The sequence below is a fragment of the Heterocephalus glaber genome, unplaced genomic scaffold (genome assembly GCF_053883595.1).
Source record: "Heterocephalus glaber isolate CG9 unplaced genomic scaffold, H.glaber_assembly_v1.0 deba00001457, whole genome shotgun sequence".
NCBI classification, from domain to species: domain Eukaryota; kingdom Metazoa; phylum Chordata; class Mammalia; order Rodentia; family Bathyergidae; genus Heterocephalus; species Heterocephalus glaber.
The window spans coordinates 35,110,843-35,126,788 of NW_028258305.1; the positions used below are offsets into that span (position 1 = coordinate 35,110,843).

The 15,946-nt window shown below is 38.2% G+C and overlaps 1 protein-coding gene across 15 annotated transcripts in view; it reads right to left on the reverse strand.

Moving 5' to 3' along the window:
• Ltbp1 (latent transforming growth factor beta binding protein 1) overlaps positions 1 to 15,946 on the reverse strand; it is a 435,679-nt gene that overhangs the window by 153,868 nt on the left and 265,865 nt on the right. For all 15 annotated transcript variants that reach the window (XM_087216162.1, XM_087216160.1, XM_087216159.1 and 12 more), the window contains one exon: positions 15,024 to 15,298. In XM_087216162.1, the coding sequence (XP_087072288.1) occupies positions 15,024 to 15,298 (275 nt within the window). The remainder of the gene's footprint in view (positions 1 to 15,023; positions 15,299 to 15,946) is intronic.

The window sequence follows — 15,946 nt, forward strand, 5'->3', positions numbered from 1 at the left end:
TCCTCCTCAGCTATGCTCTGCAGGTAAAACCTGTGACAGGAGTTAAGTGCAGGCCATCTGATAGGCTCTCAGGGAACATGCATTAAAGGCATTCAGATATTTAACTATAAAAAAGGGCTACTCCATGATGGCGGGCATAATGTCATGGACCTACTGTTAGCCTGACTGGGTAAGACTTTTACAAAGGATGATCCTAAAATACTTTCACATGTATATAACTCAATTTGTTATTAGGAACCATTATATAATGACAAATAAAATACCTTAAGCTTGAATAAAGAACATTTTCTCAAAGGAGAATAAGGCACTGAGCAAATGGAGTAAACAAACAAAACTTAAAATGTTAAAGTAATACAGGTTCTTCAAAATACTCAAGAGATTGCACTGAGGAGAAACAAGAAATAAAATAGAAGGGTGATTCACTGTAACCCTTGCAAAAGTAAGTAGGACTGTGTTTAGCCAAGAGCTGAAATAAGGAAGTGACTCAGTGGTACCACTGGGGAGAGATTCCAGGGCAATGGAAAAGCTCAAGCAAAGCACAAGACCAACCACTGACTGGGAGAACAGGGGTAAGGACAGGATGGCAGTCCAAACATCAAGGGGGCAAAGACAATGAACGCAGAAAGTCAGAAAACAAGCTGGTGCTGAGCCACGGAGCACTTTCCAAATGTGGGACTAGATGTCTATGTGGATATGAAACTCAACCAGGAGACAGGGACAAGGAAGTGTCATCGTTCCTTTTCCCAAAGAAACAAAGCATCAGATTGCTTCTAACTAAATAACTGGCATCTTTTAAACAATGGTAAATGCAGAGATATTGATAAATGAGGAGGAAGAAAAGGAAGATTAAGTGTTTTATGAAGGTATAGTTTTTCTATCTCTGATACCCTTAAATGTAAAAAAGAATTAGCCAGGACAGAGTATATCATTCATAGGGGAAAAAAAGAAGAAATTACATTTAAGATAAACATGATCAGAAATAATCAGAGAATAAAATATGAAATTAAAGGCTGTTGGCTATATTTTTCCTCAAGAAGATAGCAGAAGGGTTTTTAAGTTCAGCACATACGATCCCCTTCCCAACAAGCGCTGTCAAGCCACAGTAAAGAGACACCTAACACCAGGCAAACCCCAGATGTCTGGCTGAGGGCCAGCATCAGTGCCCTATGAAGGGGAAACTGACCTTTCTACACAGCCAACCTCTGAGCCAATCCCTGAAGGAAAACGGTGTTCTTCTAGTCTCTGGATCCACTATAGCTCTAAATTAAACAGGAAAGCTTCATGAGAGCTCTTCAGTGTCCCTGTACTAGAACATTAAATATGTTTATTTCTGTGGGCCAATAAGACAAAGTTTCAAATCTCTGAACCCTTTCGCTAATGCAACTAGAGCGACACATTTGATCAACTTGTCCTGTCGGTCCATGTCATAAAGGAGAACTCAGTACAATGCAGCACTGGCAGGGTAACAGGCATTGTCTCATAAAAAGAAAAGGAAAACGCTTAAATACTTCCAGATTTTCTAAAAAAAAAAAAAAAACTTGTAAAAAATTTTCTTTGGCTTGAGCAGAACATTCTTTATAGGCAAAGATTTGTTTTTTAGTCCACCCAGCTTTCTTCTATTAGAGTAATTAAAACAATGTTAGGCATTTGGTGTATCTGATACAACCATAATCCTCTGATATTCCTGGGTATTGATTTTATAAGGTATCTACTATTACTAGGGTATTAACTGCTGAAAATGTATCCACATCAATTTCTGACAGTGTATTTTTCTAAAGCCTGCTGAAGCCAAACCATGGGCTTCAAGGAATTCCAGACAACTACTCTAGTGTATGAAATGGTATTTTTAAAGTTACACCAAGGCAAAAATGGTTTCTAAAGTTAACATACAAAGGAAAGAAATTCTTCAGCATGAAACCTATGATTCTACTCTACATCTTTTCTAAAGAAACAATTAAATTTGGGCTGCCTGTTTTCTCCACCTCTACAATGATGTGAGCATTTCAAGAGTCAAGCCTTCCAAGATGTGATATGTACATTTTGTTCTTCCTATACTGCAACAATAATTAAGTATGGCATAATTACATTCTGATATCATAATTCTCATTAGCCTTTCTTTTTAAGGCAAAACGAATACAACATATTTATTTTAACTTCTATTACCAGGGATGTCTACAAAGAAAGATTCATATGGACAGTAAAAATAAAGACAGGTATCTAGGCACAATTATTATTACTATGGCAACCAGATCACTTCCAAAATGATGAATATAAAGGCCTATTTTCCTCAAGGTTTATTCTATCACGACATTGACAGAAATTTTCTCTGTTAAGCTTTATTTCTTGCCAGTTCCCTTTTTGTCTATATAAAGATAATCAAAGGAACAAAAAACATTTTAGGCCTCACAGCACTTTGAGCAATTATAACATATGCCTCTCATTTGGTTGAGCTTTCAGTTTTTCTGCTTCAACCAAGTACACAGAACTCAAAAACTACTACTTACCTGTGGTTTGGTAGCAAGTCATGTAGAAAAACTAAAAGCCACAAATAAAAGTAACAGGTTCATTTATATCGTAGGGAGCTGGAACTATGTCTGTCTTGTCCACTGCCCTATCACTTGTGGCAAGAAAAATTACTGCTCACCAAAGAACCACTTGCTTCCCCACATTTCATAACTGCCTACTGGTTTCAGCTCAGGCTGTCATAACAAAGTACCATAAACTGGGTGGCTTCAGCGATAGTCGTTTATTTCCTAAGACGGAGGTGCCAGCATGGTCAGTTCCTGACTTGGAGGCAGCGGCTGTGGGCTGTGAGTTCACATGACCTCATCTTTATGAGTGTGCAGGAGGAAAGTCAGACAGGCCAAGCTCTCTGGTGTCCTTTTTTTTTTTTTTCTTGGTACTGGGGATCGAACTCAGGACCCTGTGCTTGCGAGGCCGGCCGGCACCACTGAGCTAAATCCCCGGCCCGGGTGTCCCTTCTTCTAAGGACACTAATCCTGTTATGTAAGGGCCCACCTTTCTGATTTTATTTAACTTTTATTATCTCCTTGTGGGCTCTCCCTCCAAATACAGATACACTGGGGACTAAGGCTTCAATATATGAATGGAACTCACACACACACACACACACACACTGGGGTCATGTGATCTGTTCTGAACAATGGGCTATGAGAACAAGAATGGGTGTCCCAGAAGCACCTCTCTTGGGCTGTAGAAACTGAGGAACTCAAGTGTTCTGCATAGCACAGCAGTAACACAGAACCACCCTTAGCCCAAGTTCCTAAGAGATGTGCAGAGCACGGTCTTGTGCTTCCCTGTCAGCTGCCCAGAACAGGAAAAATGAAGACTTTCGTTGTGTTTATTTGTTACTGCAGCACATCCTATTCGCACCTGACTAATATGACACCAATGATTCATCTGTGCCAAGCCCTGAGCTCACTTCACAGGTGACCTGCTCTCATGAAAATCACAAGTTTATGAAGAGCAAAATGACACAAAAGTACCAACTTTAAGATAACTAAATTTAAAACAGTCTAATTAGATTCTAACACAACAAAAATTCAGGGAAGAGAGAGAAATGCAGGATGAAGATGTACTAGAAAGCATTTTGGATGAACCGATAGCTGAGAAGTCTCTCAAGTCAGAATGGATTTGCGAGCAGAACAGGTATTCACTGTACTTGATTCTTCTGCCCCTTGTCCTGTACACATATTAATATCACTGGTGTCTAAGACTATAAAAAAGAGGAAAGATGTTAAAATTATCATAGTCAGAGGGCTTCAGGATTCAAAGATGCTTTGGTTGTCTTAGATGAGCCAGTTATGTGAAAAATGAAGAAATCAAGGTCAGCAACGTGGTGAGTTTGCTAAAATGGAATAAGAGTTATGAACCTGGATATATTGGTACAATCTGGGCCCAACTTCTCTGAGTCTCCCTGGTTTCCACAAACATATAGAAGACAAGAATATCTCCTTTTCCTATCTCTCACATTGCTTTGGGTTTTTCCATATTTTTATTAGTACATTAGTGTGTTTACATGCCTTTGTGGAGCTGGTCCAGGTACCTAACACATCTTAATTCCCTTTTTATCCTCATTCCCTCTCTTCCTTCCAGTCTCCCTCCATCTCCTAATCCCCATCTCATCTGAAAAAGATCTATGTGCCTCCTATTATCTATCTTTTATTTTGTTCTTTATTTATAATTTGGGTTTCTCATATAAGAAAAACCACTGTGATATTTAAGCTAGTGTACCTGATTTATTTCACTTAACATGGTCTCGAGGTACATCCATTTTCCTATGACACAAGTTTATCTTTCTTTATGGCAGAATTCTACACCAATGTGTGTAAATACCACATTTTCTTAATCCATTCATCTATTGATGGACACATAGGCCACTTCCAAGATTTAGCTACTATGAATTGTGCTGCTATAAACATGGTTATACATGTACCACTGTACTATGATATTTTTAGCTATTTTGGGAAGATACCTAAAGGAAAAATTTGGTCATAAATGTAAAGCTCTCTATCATCTATCAATTTTATAAACAGATACTGTTTAAGAAGTTTACTCCAAAACCACAGAATGCTAAGACCACATTCTTAGGTCTAGTATAGTTTCTGCATTCTAAACCAGTCCTTGGTAGACTGGTCACCTTGGAGGTGTTGCTGCTTCTATTCAAAATACTTAGAACACTTGTGCTCAAAGTTTAGAACTCTCCTCAGATCTGAAGATCTGTTTGAAATATTCTCAGTGGTGGCAAATCCTTGCTTACTGGAGTTGACCCACCACTGGGAGCCTTCAGACATAATTAAAATACAGTAAACAAGTGAGCTGAAGACTATCAAAAAACGATTTTCCTGCTCTGAAATAATTCCTTTAAAGCAGACATGTTGAAACTAGACAATGGCAGTATGACTAGAGGAAAGGAAATTCATAGTGACCTCACTGACACCAAACTTTTAACTGTGTCTTTGCAGATAGAAGAAAAGAAAAAAAATGAAAGGATGAATGAAAAGAGATAGTCGTATCATCATGTGGGGAAAGCAGAGGGTGAGGAGAAGGCTAAGGATGCTGTCATCTCTCAGCACAAGGCAATGCCACTTCTCCCCCTACAACTTTATGTTACCAATCCCAGAGGACTGGTTTTTTAGTAAACCACATGATTCCTCTTAAGTTTAGCAGATCTCAATTTCAAGAGATCACACAGAGCTAAAAACAATGTGAGATCCTAGAATACTACCTGTGAATCTTAAACATTTCTTATAATGTATAGAGCCTACACCAACCTTCAGTTCAAGCCATGAGCTCCTGAAACTACTTTCAACATGCTCAGAACTGTCATCCTCAAACACGGTGACCATTAGATCCTGCTCCTGTACCAATATCAGAAGTGGTTTAACATGCCCCATAATTATTTTCAATGCCTACACCTATGGAAAAAGAGTCTAATAATTAGTAGGTATATTATTTTAGTGTACCCTAGAGGTGCAAAATACGGACATTTGATACTCCATGTCATGATAAAGGCATTTTTCTTGCCAATAAAATAGAAAAAACACCTGAGAGAAGGGGATCAAGAAAAACCAATGAAGGAGGAGGTCAGGGAGAGTGAACACCTGAAGGTGACACCCTTGGGTTCCCAGGAAACTGCTCCCTAGGTGAAGACCGGGCCTTCATGTATAGTAAGGGAACCATGTGGATCCCACTTCTCTGAAATACTCTACTGCAATCCTAAGCCTTTGTATTGTAATGATCCTGAAGTCTCAGCCCCACATTCCTAATTCAAGTAAAACTAGCAGCTCCTCTGCACTGGCAGCAGCCCAGAGACATGCGCACATGTTCTCTTTCACATGCACTGTTGCTCCCCTTTGGATCTTATCCCCGTCTTTACTGATCTTTCTTGACTCCAGGAAAGGGGCTTCTGCACGAAGTCAATCTGGCAGAAGTTACTGGAACAAGACCAGCAAACAGTTAAGGGCTTCAGCACCTATCACCGAGATGTGCTCAATGCCTTCAGTGATACCTCTGCTGTCGATGCAGGTAAGGACTGGCAAGGGCAGCTATGTTAGAGCCACTAAAGACAACCAGACTAACACTTAATTAAATGTCTTTTAGATGATGCCAAAGGAGTACATGAGAGAGACACTGAAGAAAAACCCAGATGGCATGGGAAGTACCTGGTGTTAATGACTTATTCTACCTGAAGGAGGCCAAACTTTGGTAAATGCAATCAGCATACCCCAGCAGAGCTCTCTGCTCATGGGGAAAGCAGATATCTGGGAGATCTGAGCCCACCTTCCCCAATCATGCCCAGCAGCACCTCTAAAAGACAAACAATACTGCCTTGGCCCAAGCTCACCTTACCCAAGAGGGCCCTGGCCCTAAAGGCACATGGCCTCGGGCCACAGTGAGAGGCAGAGGGGTAGATACTCACCCCTACCACCTTTGCACCAAGCTGGGCTTGACTCAGTCCTTCCCTCATAAGGGACACTACATGAGTGACAGATGAAAAATCCTTCATAGAATGTTTTATAAGCATTTTCTTTAGACTTCTAATCTATTTATGTAGTTGATGGATTCAGTTTAGGGAAAAAACCAGTATAAAAAAGTGTTGCAATAATTCCAGCATGGTTTCTGCCAAAATAAAGCTAGCTTTTCACCATAACTTTAGGCCTCACCCTATATAGTCAAACAGAAGAGATTCTGGGGAAATTTAAGAGTAGGCTTCTCAGAAGAATTTAATATCCCAGCTCTCTTCATTAAACAATAAATTCATTTCCCTTCTCTGAGAAAAGATTTTGAAAGTCTGCAGCACAACTCTTCTACATCTATGTCTGTCCGTCTGTCTGTCCAACTCATCATCCATCCATCCATCCATCCATCTTTTTTCTGCCATATGGGATTTATTTCCCCGGTTTCTCATCAGCCTCTCTGCAATGGAAACCAAGAAATATTTTTTCTTCATTTAAAGTACTGTGATAGAAGTATTGAGATTTTTTTTAAGTACTCTCAGCCATGTAATACTTTTTATTTTGACGAGTTCACACTTTCCTATTAATTTCTCAATGATATCTATTTTTTTATAACAAAGTTAAGCACATCTATTTGGCCTTTTACAGTGGGGGGACTGTATTTCAGTGCAAAGGTTTAAAGCTGGAGGATATTACTGAATACATCTGCCAAACGAGACATATCTCCAATTAATCTTTTTCTCCAATGGTCCTTTCTGTTTTCATATTTTCTGTCCAAAGAGAAATCCTGGAACAACTTCTAACACCTCTAAAGAGAATCCCAAACAACTCTTGTGTCGCTTTAATTCAATTTTGCCCTATCTTGAATACTTAAAGAATGATGAACAATTAAAGGAATGAAAGATTTTTTTCCAGTGATTTTTGCATTTCATATCAAGGATTAGTCCTTTCTTTCCTTTCTGATTTACATAAATTTTATTTTCTTATCTAGAATATAAATCAGAGACCTTAATCTTAGCATTTGACTCTTATGGTTAATCTTTATGAGGGTTTTATAGCTACAAAATATGAAAGTGGGCTTGTGTGTTACTTGATCATCTTTACCTGTGCCAGAGTGTGGTACTAAGAAAATGACCTCTTCTCTTTGCATCTCCTTCAGGTCTTCCAGTATTTCTGTGCTTCTTAGTTAACCAGGTTGTTTATATGAACAATTTTCTGCTCTTTCAGCAATTGCAATAGGAAGGCCATGACGCATGTGAATTTTTTTGTCTCCTCTGTAATGCCTGTATCTAATTACAGGGTACGTTTCCACATCCAACAAAGAATCCATGGTTGAGCAACCAGCCAATGGCAGACCCAGCACAGAAGCTCAACCTGAGCTCTGCATTGTGACTCTAATCATACAAGGCCCTTTCAATCCACGTGGCCTCCTTAGGTCACTATAAAATATTTGTTTCCAGTAACTGGGCAATAAGTAAAACATGTTTGAAACAACCAAAGTTTCAGATGCCAAGTAAATTTCAAATTTAGGTCACTGTTAAGAGAGCCAATAAAACAAAGGACACCCTTATACAACAAAAAAAGGTGCACACGTTTAATGTCCCTGTGCTGCAATAACAGGTCTGAGAAGTATTTTCTGAAACTTGGCCTCTCCTCAGAGATGAAAACAGCATGGAAATGTTCAAATTTTAAACTCAAGAAAACATGAGATTGCCCTGAAAGGAGCCGATAATTGTAACCAATGGAATTGTAATTCTAACTTGATCACACAGTGAACAACTCTAGCAAATGTTTTCTAATATATATGGAGTACTATAATTTCCTCCAAGTAGCACAGAAAGCTAAGTCTTCCAACATTATGACTTGCCAACTACTTCAAATTTGATTCATATTCAAGAAGCCTATTCCTTTTAGCCAGCCTACATGTTCTACTAATTTCTATTCTTTGAATAACGTAAATCTAGTGATGTCTACATTCCAGCTGATTCACACAAAAATTAGTATTTTATATGAGTGTCCAATCTTTCGGTTTATCTGGGCCCCAATAAATCAAGGAGAATAGCCTGGGTTACAATATAAAATATATAATATGGTTAATGTATGTAAGTAACAAGTCTTCCTCATATAATTTTATTATAACATTTCTAGTATTAATAATGTTACAAATATAACAATATCATGAGCAAAAAATTATTTAATACTTTTATACTTCCTATATTACAATAGCAAAAATTATTTTAACTTATAACTTATTATTTTATGAAGTGACACAATTAAATAAAAGTTTAATAAGAAAACTTACTTGTCTAATTAACAAAAATAAAATGCCTGTCTTCCTGGGAATACCTACCTATCGGTAGGTTGACTATACTACTGTAGGTAATAACTATTTTACTCATGTATAACACCCTGATACTGATACTCACAGGTTTCTACCTGACGGAGTGTGGCTGGCACAGAGGTGGAGTTGGCATTCAGTGTCTTTCCTACACAGGCTTCTGTTATCGCCCAGGCAGTCTACAATCAAGCACTGCATAACTGAGCCATAAAAAATATTACTAAAAATCACTTACTAATGTTAGAAGTTTATATTCCTGCAGGGCCTCTTTATTAGGTGCACAGGGCCACGTGCAGCCCAAGATCTCAGGTTAGACAGGCTCGCTTTATATGGGCTTAATGCAAGACAACATTTTTTTTTGGACCCTGAAAGATTAAACATCACTTTCTACAACAGTAAATCAGCAGAAATGATTTTTCCTCTACATTTTGGCACTTCCTCTCAAGGTGAAAAACATTACAGATATTTCCAATTCTATTTTTCTCATTCCTTTCTGTTTATAATAGAAGTCAAAGAAATGTCCTTCCTTGTCATGAATTTAACTATCATCAGTAGACCTATTCAATGACCATGGAACTGTCACCATCAAGTCTCTATCAGTCTATCTGTAAAGCAGCAATGGATTCAAGAATGGGACAGCTCATTAACAAGATACTGCCACTCATCTTCCCGTCCTGGTCCCTTGGTGGTCAGCTAATCAATGATGATAAGCACTTATCTGATTTCTAAAGCAAGAAACTTCAGAATATCCAACTCCTTGTGATTTTTGTTGTGACTGTTGTTCACAGCATCCTATAATCAAATGCTGTGGCTTGATTTTTCACAAAACACCCTATGTTTCTCTCTTTGTTTTCAACTTTACTTCTCATATTGTCCACTGGTCATTTCATGCTTGAAATAAGGCCAATTTCAACATCCACCCCACTCAAAAAGTTAAAACTATTAAAATTCTTCTTTTAAAATGTATTAATTTAAGTTATAACTTTGAAGTTTATCTGGAAAGTACATTATTCAATTTATGGAGAATTTCAGTATTTCCTCCCTTCTTATAAAAACATTTTCAAATATGCTGAGACATTCAAAGACTAACAAGGATCACCTACATGTGGACCTCTCAGAATTAGCAACTATCATCATTTTGCCAAATCTCTGTGTGAAATACATTTGAAAGTAAACTAAAGACATTACAGCACTTCACTTCTAAAATTCCAGCATTCATCTGTGAAGAATAAGGACATACTACATAATCCCAAAACTGTCATCATACCTAGGACAGTTAGTAATAATTCTAAAATAATACCTAGTACCCAGTTCATGTTTAAATTTCTCCAATTGTTCACAAGATATCTCTTCCTTTTTTAATAAATAAAGATTTAATTAAGGTTCACATATTACGTTCATTATTGGGTCTCAGTTTCTTTCTAGAAAAATCACCCTATTTTTGTTTTCATGCTATGATTTTTTTTAAGATAATGCTCTACATTATGAAGCTATTTTTTTCTGTTAATATGTGATACTTTAAAAACCTTTCGTTACACTCAGTATTTCCTATCACCTGAAAGTTAGGTGCAATAGTGTGAACAGATTCAGGTTAGGCATTCAGGACAAGAATACTTTGAGGGTAGCACTATAAACTTCACATTGTTTGCATGAGCAGGCACATAACAGCTGGTTGTCTCACTATTAAGGGTGCTGAGTTGACACTCCCCAGGCCCCATGTCAAGCCAAGGGGACCTGGAAACTGAGCACCCCACCCACAGCTGAGGCTAAAGCCCACTGGGCCCTGCACCGAGCCCAGGACCAAGTGCCCCCAACCACCTCCTGGGTTCTCCACAGCACAAGGCAACAGAGGTGACAACCAGAACCACACCCAGTAGAACAGTTTCACTTCAGGACTATGTAAGTTACTCTTCTCTTGTTGAGACAAAACACCCCCGACACTCAAAGTTAAAGGGGAAAGGGTTTATTTGCTCACAGTTTGTAGAGGTTTCAGTCCCTAATCAGCTGGCTCCAAGGCTGGAATCGCAGAGGAGAAACATAGCACACACAAGGCAGTAAAGGTAACAAGGGACCTTAAGAGCATCTTTCTGCCCTTTTATCTCATTCAGACTACTTAAGGCAGGTAACACCATGCCCTTAATCCTAGTGCCTTTGGGCCTAGCCCCACCATGAATCAATCACACTCTAGATTCAGCCACCTAGAAAAAGCATGAGGCTTTGGGGGAACATCTAAACACAAACTATAACAAGGCCTGAAGTGATACCCACAGAGACTGGGTGAGAGATAGCCTTGGGAGTTATGGTTAGAGAGGGTGACAGCTAAATAGGGATCTCGTGGGAGCCCCTGGAAGGCCCAGGCTTAAAGCAGGAAGATCATGGCTTATATTCTGTTGAGGAAGCCAGGTTCAGTGGCAGTAGAGTCAACAGGGTGGTACTGCAGAAGGCATTTAACATAGTGGTATGTTTGTGCTCTGGCACTGATGCCTAAAATCCAGCAGAAATTAGTGGTCTTAACTACTGTGGGTCAATATAAGGGTGGCCTAATTGTATTCATTTAAATCATAGTCCTCTTTGTTTTAAGGGCTGTTCATGACTGGTTCGTAGAGTTTGTCAATATCCTGTTGAAATTTGATGCCACTGTCACTGAATTTACTACTATAGACAAGGTGACAGTAGTGGCTGGCAACTGGTTTTCTCTCTATGCCCAAATCTGAATTCCATGGGGGTTATAAACAACACTGTGGTTCATTTCCCCAAAATAGGCCACTGGGCCAAAGAATTTGCATACTCCAGCACACACACACACACACACACACACACACACACACACACACAGAAAAACAGAAGCATGAAAAGACAAGACAACAAAATGCCTCCAAAAACTCCCAACTCCACCAAAACTGGTTCACGGGCATTAAAGTCAAGGAAATCATAAACTACACAGCAGATAGGAGTGAAATGATACCAATGGAGGTAAAACAGTTCAGTAAGGTTTTTGGTGAATTTAAAGAAGAGATAACTAATCAGATGATATAGGCTTCTCTTATACGAGAAACCCAAAATATAAATAATTTAAAGAGCAAAAACAAAGAAAGACAGTAGGCAACAGGGAGGTAGACTTTATGGATATAGGATGATATGGATAAGGATATAGGATGGGAAGGGGCAGAGGAGAGAGTGGGATGTAAAAATGATCAGTGTGATATGTACATCAGTTCACCAAGATGGATGTAATTATTATGTATTGCAAACATATATGAATAATAAAACATTTAAAAGATGTTCAGTATATATGCTAAAGTCTGAATCCCGGGCTATCTCACTTCTCTGACCTCTTCTGACATTTCTTCCTCATTTATTTTTTGCAATGCTCTCTTTCCTATTTAATTTGTCTCTCCTCTTCTGTGAGTTAGTTTTCCTAACCAATCATCCATTTTCCTCTATCATCCAAACAATTCTGAAATTGTATTCAATAAAGCTTCCCTGAATTTAAATACACTGATCAAAGTTCCATTTGTGTTTTCAATTCCAAGTTTATGGCCTAATTATTAGAATGTGCCATAAAAACAAGGACAATCTCCATCAAATTTTTTCTTTTTTCTTTTTTCTTTTTTTTTGGGTATCGGGGATCGAATTCGGGACCTTACGCTTGCGAGGCAGGTGCCGGAACCACTGAGCTAAATCCCTGGCCCTCATCAAATTTATTTTTTACATGACTTCTCATAACATGTAAATGTGGGTGCCTACTGCTAAATGTTAGATTATAACTCTCAATAGCTGAACTCTGCAAGTAATAAGAGTGCTCCCAGTGAGTAGAGCATTAGATGGCATATGTGCAGTTCTCTGTTGTTTGTTTCTGCCTTTCATTTAAAATCTACCTCTACCTCCTGGCTGTGACTATGTCTTCAAACCAATCACAGCAACAAAGCACAAATGTTTTTAACCATCTTTGCAGAACACATCTATATACTATTGAGTATTTGCCAACAAGGCATTTTTAAAATGCTTGGGTTATCCTAATTGCAAAAATTAAACAGGCAATCATAAGCATCCTGCAACATGTCTCATGGACAGGAAGACAAAGATATGCTGAGAATGTTTTCTGAGAAGAGGTCTTATTTCGAAGCTGTGTGTTGGCCACTACATATGCAAAATGAATTAAGAATTGAGATCACTATCTGGATCATTCAGACCAAAAGTCACAGAAGCATCCAGATAAGACAAAAGTATCCCAAGTTGGGATATTTGGGCAACTCCATCAATTCCCCAATTCATGCCTACTGTATAGCCCAGTTTAAGGTTACAAGGGAATAATATGCTCTCATTTTTTCTAGTTGGCAATCATCTGCCTACTGCTGTAGAAAAATAAGCTTGTTATGCCTTATTTTCTTTCATTTTATCATCTGTACTCCAACTTGGAAACTGATGAGAAAGGCACTGGGCACACAGTTTTAAAAGGATCTGCTTTTTCCTTTCTCCATGACCAAGTTAAGCTGGAATGACTAAGCAATGCAAATGGCACCAAATACATCTTCCCTCTCCAAGGCTGGTTTAAGGCAAAACTATGAAATGTACAAACTCTATCATCAGCCTCACTGTTCCTATTAAAACTTACTCTTAGCATAAAAATCCAGTCTTTATTTCTAAACTAAATTTAAAATGACGATGCTCCTTCTCCCAAAGCATTTGCTAATTTGGACTTCAGTAGAGGAATGAAAAGCTGTATCAGCTGCTCTGCTGCCAGCATTTCAGGTATTCACAAGCAGATAACGGTTGTATGTGGAAGATCCAGGGTTTCTTGGTATTACTGAAGTTTCATGACATAAATAACCACCTACTTTGACTATTTTTCACTATATTATCAGTATCCTCTAAGCTAATATTTGCATAGTTCTATGACATTTGCAAAGATGGGCTCACATTAATTATCTTCCTTAATCTTAACAAAACCCATATTCTTGTCTCAACTTTGCAGATTAGAAACTTGGTTCCTTGCCACCAAGTGCTGGGCCGTGAGCTCTAACCAAGATCTCCTAACTCCCCATGATGCTCTTTCCACTCCTGTGCACTGCCTTCCATTCAGAGTCACAAACCAATTTCCTTTGTCCTAGAACAGTGGTGGTGAACCTATGGCACATGTGCTGCAATGGGCTGTTTGTTACCATTCAAAGCTCTAAATGGTTCATCATTACTGTCCATGATAATCCTACATTGACTTACTCACTACCTAAAAGTGTTTTTCAGGTTTTTTAAAGCAGTAACAATTGATTCTACTATCCCCAAGTATGTTTTTTTCTCTCCCTTTCTGTCTCTGTGCCCATCCCACACACACAAACAGTCCCCCCCCCTCTGTTTCTCTCAATATTTTGCAATATTCAGTAAATGACAAAGGCCTATGCCTACTCTTTGTATAGAGCAAACAAATCACAACCAAAGGACAGAAGGAGAACCACCGGACAAATCCCATCTCATTATCGCATAATTTCGAAATGGCTGGAGTACAGAAACCAAACTTTTAGGCTGCCTTCAATATTCAATAATGAGTTTTAAAGAAAACTTAGTCTTTCTCTCAATTTCTGATGAAAATATAGGCCTAAAGTTACAGCAAATCCAGTGATCTTTAAAATGCACTTCAAAGAGTGCATGCATGCCATTTTAGTTATGCATTTTTATAAGAAAATGAAAGATGACAATGAATTACTATTGCATAATGGGTTCAAAACTCAACTATACCTACCAACTTGTAAATTGTTATAAAACACCATTATTTGCAAACATCTTTGTAGAGTTATCTCATGCCTGACACATTTTTATACACAAATCATCCTAATTGAAAAAATATAAACAGTCTATCATGGACTTGCAGTAACATTTCTGGAACTGCACTACTTAAAATTACTTATACACCATAGATCAGCAGGGTCCTTCTGTAAAGGGCCACACAGTAAATATTTTCAGTTTTGCAAACCATATGATCTCATCAGAACCATTTTAGTTCTGTTATCACAGCATGAAGGTGGGCACAGACAATACATATAGATGAGTATGACTTTTCCAATTATATTTTTCATATAAAAACGGGTCCACAGGCCATAACTTGACAACCTCTTCTAAACAGGAAATCATTTGTACCCAGTTTGACATTTTCACTGGAATGGCACCATAACTAGAACACATCACTAAATGGGCTGAGCACTGCTGCTTACCTGGGACCCAATGGTTTCCTGGAAGCACCGGCCAAGTTGCCTTTTAGCAGCCACGGGATAGACGTGTGGAATGACCTGCTGATGGGAGTGTGTGGAATGTACAGTCTGGGTCTTCTGGACAGGAAGCCCTTGGTATGAAACTTGGGTTTGGCCTGGCAGAGCTTCTTTTACTTTCTGGCCTGTTGGGCCATCGATTCTTGAAACCTGATGAATCTGGACAGAAGCCTCAGGAGGATGTTTCACATGGATATTGACTATGTTGGGAGGAAATTTCACTAAAACAGATTGGGAGGAAAACTTGTTAGTTGTGAATGATTAAAAGGCAAGTTAAGATTTTTAAAGAAGAAAGTAAATTCGATGTACACATTTATATACATATATACACTACACATAAAATAACTTAATATGTATTTTTTGCCACACAGCTATCAGAATTCTTGAAAATCAAAATGTATATCCAAAATGACAAACCTACATTTATAGCTTTAAAAAACTGCAATTATAAAGACATCAAAACCTCTAACAGTAGCATATTCATGCCACAAAAATCTTTTTAGTAGGATCATAAAAATTGACATTTATATCATTTGTTGCCATAGGTGGGTACATTTTATCAAATGATAATAAAGCTCAAGGGTTTAACTACTTTTTAATTTCTCATAAAATTTCTGTTGTCAAAATTTTAGGATTTACATTTTCCATTGCAAATATAAATCCAGTTTCATAAAGCATGATTCTCTTAATACAGCACGCATGTATTTTTGTGCCTCTGACACAAATACACACAAAAACCATCAAAGCATGCTATTTTGTATTTGTAACAAGATTTACTTTCTGCTCCCTTAAAACAAAATCTCATCTTCTGTTGCAAAGATTCCAGGTTTAAAGAATAAGAGCCAGCAACATTGCTCTGACCTCCTTTT